The sequence below is a fragment of the Medicago sativa genome, chromosome 3 (assembly GCF_051527215.1).
Source record: "Medicago sativa cultivar Bolivia chromosome 3, Bolivia_mono, whole genome shotgun sequence".
NCBI classification, from domain to species: Eukaryota; Viridiplantae; Streptophyta; class Magnoliopsida; order Fabales; family Fabaceae; genus Medicago; species Medicago sativa.
In genome coordinates, this window is record NC_140751.1 from 45,806,376 (window position 1) to 45,813,762 (window position 7,387).

The 7,387-nt window shown below is 40.6% G+C and overlaps 1 protein-coding gene across 1 annotated transcript; it reads right to left on the reverse strand.

Annotated features, from left to right (window-relative positions):
* Window positions 1-1,575: 1,575 nt before the first annotated feature.
* Window positions 1,576-3,357, reverse strand: LOC146937711 (uncharacterized). The gene is made up of 2 exons (XM_085749505.1): window positions 2,229-3,357; window positions 1,576-2,021 (listed from the first exon to the last, which is right to left on the reverse strand). The coding sequence occupies exons 1-2, from the start codon at window positions 3,355-3,357 to the stop codon at window positions 1,576-1,578; spliced, it is 1,575 nt and encodes a 524-aa protein (XP_085605631.1).
* Window positions 3,358-7,387: the final 4,030 nt, after the last annotated feature.

Here is a 7,387-nt window from a genome sequence, read left to right on the forward strand (position 1 = left end):
AATGGCAGAGACGAACATTAAATAAATTTGTCAATTACTCTTGAATTAGTAAAGGACAATGTCTGTTACCTTTGAACTGTTAATGGAGGATATTACGAGGAAAGAAACCGTCAAATACTTTTGAAGTAGTAAAGACGAACGCAACACTGTCTATTACTTTTGAATTAGTAAAGACGAACGTAACAAGCAATAAAAGTGTCTATTACTTTTGAAGTAGTAAAAGACAAAGTTTGTTACCTTTGAACTGGTAAAGACGAACATGACAGGAAATAAATTTGTCAATTACTTTTGAATCAGTAAAGGACACTTGAGATAAGGTTTGAACAATTACTGGGGAACTTTGGATAGACATTGGTAATGATGAATATTTGGTGGGACCTGCCTCTTGAAACGAATTTGATTGGTGACGAACTCTGAAACAGACACAATGGGGATGACATTTGTTATGTATGGGAGTAAAACATAGGAAATATAACACCACTATGTATGAATGATATTTGTATGCATGCTATGTATGCATGAATGAATAAATGTATGAATATGTATGAGACTCATATGACAATATGATGGTAAGATTGATGAGACACAGCTGGGCAGGTTCAAAGGAAAATGGCCCGACATCACGCTACAATCGTTCAACACTCTTCATTGGGGATAACATTACTTGGGGATGAATCAAACATTGTCGGGGTAAGGCCCCTTTGAATAAACACTGGCAGAAGTCGTCGTTTCTAAATCGAGGCACTTTCTCAAATTCATGCTTCAAATAGTCATTGTTTTTTTTTTTTTGTATATTTCTTTTTCATTTTTTTTTTGAAATCCCTAACTTTTGCCTGGATCGCCCTTTCGGGTTTTCAATCCACCGGGAAGCTCATTTTTGCCTAAGTCGCCCTTTCGGGTTTTTAAACTTAGCGAGCTCTCTGTTTTTTTTTTAGCAATGACTATGTCTACTTGTTGCATCTACCTGCTTTCGGACCGAATGCTGACACATGCTCCTATGATACATAGTTGTAAAGATGATATGTTTGTCCTTTTTGTTCTTCTTGAAGAAAAACACAAAAGTTTCAAAAGAATTTTCAAAGTTTTTGCTTCAAGTACTAATGTAAAAATGGAAGAAATTTTGCACATACAATAAACAAGAATTCCAAATAAAGAGGCACAGGCTCAAATTGATTTAATAGAAATGGTAACCGGCCAAAGGCATGTCACCACAGATTACAGAATTTGGAAAATGGTAATTAATATGGGGAAGGTGCATTGAACATAATAACCGCTATGTTCCCTAAACAACTTTGAATTCCACTGCTTTGATGCTTCAATATTGGAGAACTTCTGACAGCTAAGGTGCCCCAAGTGAGCGATGCTTAATCTGATGCAGTTACTTGTCATAATCCCTTAACTTTTGCATAGATCGCCCTTTCGGGTTTTCGATCCATCAGGGTAAACACATTTTTTCATGCCTCTAATTTTTGCATGGACCGCCCTTTCGGGTTTTCAATCCATCGAGACGCTCATTTTTGGTTTAGACCGCCCTTTCGGGTTTTCGACCTACCGAGCTGTTCTTTTATACATTTTTTAGACAAAGTATTTCTTGACGGCATCAGAATTCACAGGACGAGGTAACTCTTCTCCATCCATATTTGTAAGTATCAAAGCACCACCAGAGAAAGCTTTCTTAACAACATAGGGACCTTCATAATTAGGTGTCCACTTGCCCCTTGGGTCTGGTTGAAAAGACTTGATACTCTTGACCACAAGGTCTCCTTCTTTAAGTTCGCGGGGACGCACTTTCTTATCGAATGCTTGCTTCATTCTTGTCTGATATAGCTGTCCGTGACACAAAGCTGTCATGCGTTTTTCTTCAATCAAATTCAACTGATCATACCTATCCTGACACCATTCGGCTTCAGTCAACTCAGCTTCTTTCAAGATTCTTAACGACGGGATCTCAACCTCCACCGAGAGTACAACCTCCATACCATACACCAAAGAGAAAGGGGTTGCCCCTGTTGAAGTACGTACTGAGGTACGATAGCCATACAAAGCATAGGGTAACATTTCATGCCAGTCTTTGTATGTAACCACCATCTTCTGCACAATTTTCTTGATATTCTTGTTTGCAGCTTCAACTGCACCATTCATCTGGGGTCTATAAGGAGAAGAGTTGTGATGTTCGATCTTGAAATCATCGCACAGTTCTTTCATCATCTTGTTATTCAAATTGGTACCATTATCCATGATGATTTTGTTAGGAACACCATAGCGGCAGATGATATTGTTCTTGATAAACCGGACCACCACTTGCTTGGTCACATTAGCATAAGATGCCGCCTCGACCCACTTGGTGAAATAATCAATGGCCACTAGTATGAAACGATGTCCGTTGGAAGCTTTCGGTTCAATCCGACCAATCATATCGATGCCCCACATAGAGAAAGGCCACGGGGAAGAAATAACATTGACCATAGACGGCGGTATATGGATCTTATCCGCATAAATCTGACATTTGTGGCACTTCTTGGCATGATGGTAACAGTCAGCATGCATCGTTATCCAATAATACCCTGCTCTCAACGCCTTCTTAGCCATTGCATAACCACTAGAATGAGTCCCGAACGAGCCTTCATGTATTTCATGCCTTAACAAATCTGCTTCACGCCGATCTATACATCTGAGCAAAACGGCGTCGAAGTTCCTTTTGTACAAAATATCGCCATTCAAGAAGAAACTACTAGACAATCTTCTTAGAGTCCTCTTATCTTTGCGAGATGCCCCGGTCGGATACTCTTGTGTTTGAAGGAAAACTTTAATATCATGGAACCACGGCTTGTCGTCAAAGACTGCTTCAACAGCAAACACATAAGCGGGTCGGTCGAGGAACTTGACGCTAAATAAAGGTACAATTTTAGGGGAATTCACTTTGATCATTGAAGATAAAGTAGCTAGAGCATCTGCCATTTGATTCTCCTCACGAGGGATATGATTCAATTCTACTTTGTTGAAGAAAGTTAACAGACGTCTGGCATAATCTCTGTATGGTATCAACCCAGCATGATGAGTTTCCCACTTTCCTTTAATCTGGTTGACCACAAGGGCTGAATCACCATATATCTTGATTCTTTTAATCCTCAAATCAATAGCTTCCTCAATACCCATGATGCAAGCTTCATATTCTGCAATGTTGTTTGTGCAGTCAAAACGTAGCCTTGCAGTAAAAGGGATGTGGTTGCCCTTAGGAGTAACGAGGACTGCCCCAATTCCGCTACCATAGACATTAACAGCTCCATCAAATATCAAACCCCATTCTGATTTAGGATCAGGGCCTTCCTCAATTGATGGTTCCTCACAATCTTTCATCTTTAAATACATGATCTCTTCATCCGGGAAGTCAAATTTGATAGGCTGATAATCTTCGATTGGTTGATGAGCCAAATGATCTGCCAGGATACTGCCTTTGATAGCTTTTTAAGTACGGTACACGATATCGTACTCGGACAACAACATCTGCCAACGAGAAATTCTTCCTGTTAAAACAGGCTTCTCAAATAGATACTTGATTGGATCCATTCTAGATATCAACCAAGTAGTGTGATTAATCATATAATGGTGGAGACGCTTGGCAGCCCAGACTAAAGCACAACAAGTTTTCTCGAGTGCGGATTATCGAGATTCGCAATCAGTAAACTTCTTGCTTAGGTAGTAAATGGCATGTTCTTTCTTTCCAGTCTCATCTTGTTGACCAAGTACACAACCCATAGAGTCTTCTAACACCGTCAAATACATGATCAAAGGTCTTCCTTCAACTGGAGGGAGGAAGTTGAGTTGGGTGCAAGAGTTTCCAGAAGTTTTTCCGGACGACATTACCGAGTTACCGCCGGAGAAGGAAGTTGAGTTTGCAATTGATTTGGTACCAGGAACGAGTCCTATCTCGATTGCGCCTTATCAGATGTCTGCATCAGAGTTGGGTGAATTGAAGAAGCAATTGGAAGAGTTGCTTGAGAAACAGTTTATCAGACCGAGTGTTTCTCCGTGGGGTGCTCCTGTATTGTTGGTTAAGAAGAAGGATGGTAGCATGAGATTGTGTGTGGATTATCGGCAGTTGAACAAGGTGACAATCAAGAATCGGTATCCGCTTCCGAGGATTGATGATTTGATGGATCAGTTGGTTGGTGCAGAAGTGTTCAGTAAGATTGATTTGAGGTCAGGATATCATCAGATTAGAGTAAAGGCGGAAGATATATCCAAAACTGCATTCAGAACGAGGTATGGACACTATGAGTATTCTGTGATGCCATTTGGAGTGTCTAATGCGCCAGGTGTCTTCATGGAGTATATGAATAGAATATTTCATCCTTTTCTGGACCGTTTTGTGGTGGTGTTCATAGATGATATTTTGGTGTATTCGAAGTCTGAAGAAGAGCATGCCGAGCATTTGAGGATTGTGTTGGGAGTCTTGAAGGAGAATAAGTTGTTTGCTAAGTTGTCGAAGTGTGAGTTTTGGTTGCGGGAAGTGATTTTCCTTGGTCATGTGATTTCTAAAGGTGGTATTGCCGTGGATCCGTCGAAGGTTGATGCAGTGTTGCAGTGGGAATCACCTAAGTCTGTTTTTGAAGTTAGAAGCTTTCTTGGGTTGGCAGGTTATTATCGGAGGTTCATTGAGGGATTCTCTAAGTTGGCGTTGCCATTGACGCAGTTGACTCGGAAGGGGCAAGCGTATGTTTGGGATGCTAAGTGTGAGAAGAGTTTCCAAGAGTTGAAGAAGAGATTGACTTCAGCTCCAGTGTTGATTTTGCCGAATCCGAAGGAATCTTTTGTTGTGTATTGTGATGCTTCTATGATGGGTCTTGGTGGTGTGCTTATGCAGAATCGTCAGGTTGTGGCTTATGCTTTGAGGCAGTTGAAAGTGCATGAGAAGAATTATCCGACTCACGATTTGGAATTAGCAGCCGTGGTGTATGTGTTGAAGATTTGGAGGCATTATCTGTATGGTTCTAAGTTTGAAGTGTTCAGTGACCATAAGAGTTTGAAGTACTTGTTTGACCAGAAAGAGTTGAATATGAGGCAGAGAAGGTGGTTGGAGTATCTTAAGGATTTTGATTTTCAGCTGAGTTATCACCCTGGAAAGGCCAATGTTGTTGCTGATGCTTTGAGTAGGAAGTCGTTGCATATGTCTGCTTTGATGGTAAAAGAGTTAGAGTTGATTGAACAGTTTCGAGATTTGAGTTTGGTTAGTGAGTTGACACCGGATGGTGTAAGGTTGGGAATGTTGAAGCTGACAAGTAATATTCTGGAGGAGATCAAGAATGGTCAGAAGGAAGATTTGGAACTTGTAGATCGAGTGGTGTTGGTTAATCAAGGTAAGGGTGGAGACTTCAGGTTGGATGAGAACGGTGTTTTGATGTTTCGTGATCGTGTCTGTGTACCAAGTGTTCTTGAGCTTAAGAGGCAGATTTTGGAAGAAGGTCACAGGAGTAGTTTGAGTATTCATCCAAGAGCGACTAAGATGTACCAAGACTTGAAGAGGTTGTTTTGGTGGCCTGGAATGAAGAAGGAGATCGCAGAGTTTGTGTATGCTTGTTTGGTTTGTCAGAAGTCTAAGATTGAACATCAGAAGCCATCAGGTTTGATGCAACCGTTGTTTGTGCCAGAGTGGAAGTGGGATATTATATCAATGGACTTTGTTGGAGCGTTGCCAAAGACTGTTAAGGGTTTTGATTCTATTTCGGTGATTGTTGATCGGTTGACGAAGTCGGCACATTTTGTTCCTATCAAGACCGGTATGTCTGTGACAAAGTTGGCTGAGATCTACATTGAGCAGATTGTTAGATTGCATGGTGTTCCTTCTAGTATTGTGTCGGATCGGGATCCGAGGTTTACTTCTAAGTTCTGGGAGAGTTTGCAAGCTGCTTTGGGAACTAAGTTGAGGTTGAGTTCTGCTTATCATCCCCAGACGGAGAGGACTATTCAGAGTTTGGAAGATTTGTTGAGGGCTTGTGTTTTGGAGCAAGGTGTCAGTTGGGTTGAATGTTTACCGTTGATTGAGTTTACTTACAACAACAGTTTTCATTCTAGTATTGGAATGGCACCGTTTGAGGCTTTGTATGGTCGGAGGTGTAGAACTCCTTTGTGTTGGTATGAGTCAGGAGAGGGTGCTTTGTTAGGACCGGATGTTGTGCAAGAGACTACGGAAAAGGTTAAGATGATCCAAGAGAAGATGAAAGCGTCTCAGAGTAGGCAGAAGAGTTATCATGATAAGAGGAGGAAAGACCTTGAGTTTCAGGTTGGTGATCATGTGTTTTTTAGAGTGAATCCTGTAACCGGTGTTGGACATGCTTTGAAGTGTCGGAAGTTAACTCCTCGTTTTGTTGGAACTTTTGAGATTGTTGAGAAGGTTGGGGTTGTAGCGTATCGGATTGCGTTACCACCATCTTTGTCGAATCTTCATGATGTGTTTCATGTGTCTCAGTTGAGGAAGTATGTGTATGATGCGTCTCATGTGATCCAAGTGGATGATTTGGAAGTAAGGGATAATTTGACTGTTGAGACTTGGCCAGTTAGGATTGAGGATCGTGAAGTGAAGCGTTTGCGTGGCAAGGAGATCGTTTTGGTTAAAGTGATTTGGGTTGGACCGACGGGTGAGAGTGCCACTTGGGAATCGGAGAGTAGGATGAAGGTTTCGTATCCGGAGTTGTTTCCTTCAGGTAATTTTCGAGGGCGAAAATTCTTTTAGTGGGGGAGAGTTGTAACAGCCCGATTTTCGCTAGTTTTTATTTTAATTATTTATTTGTGTTTGTTATATGTGCTCTTATGTGATTATTTGCATCTGCGTGTATTTTTGGTTGGGATTCGTAGAATTCGGTGTTAGAAGGGTATTTTAGTCATTTTGGACTTAGGGGTAGTTTGGTCATTTTGAGAGTAGGGGTAATTTTGTAATTTTGAACGAGGATTATTTTTAATGTTTAGTAGGAGTATTATTTTACCAAGTTACTAGAGAGGGTGTAGTAATTATTTTAATTACCATTAAGTGACCGTTAGTGTTATAATTTACCATTAAGTGAGTAGTGACATTTGGGTGTTAGAATAGAAATGGGTTAGGCCCATTAAGGTTTAAGAGATAAGCTCAATTGAGTAGAGCTAGTATATAAACTTTAGTTGTTGGTGAGAATTAGGTTTACAAACATTTTCATTTCATTTCATTTGAGAAGAGAAGAGATAGAGGCTAGAGGGAAGAACAAGGGTTAGAGCTTGAAGAGTGGATTCATCATCTAGGAGCTAAATTGAAGCTTGGGTTAGAGAATCTTGGTGCTAGAGGTAAGAGGGTTAGAATTCAACCATAATTCATAACTTTTTCTTTCTTACCCATTTTTGTGAAATTGATGAATCGAAT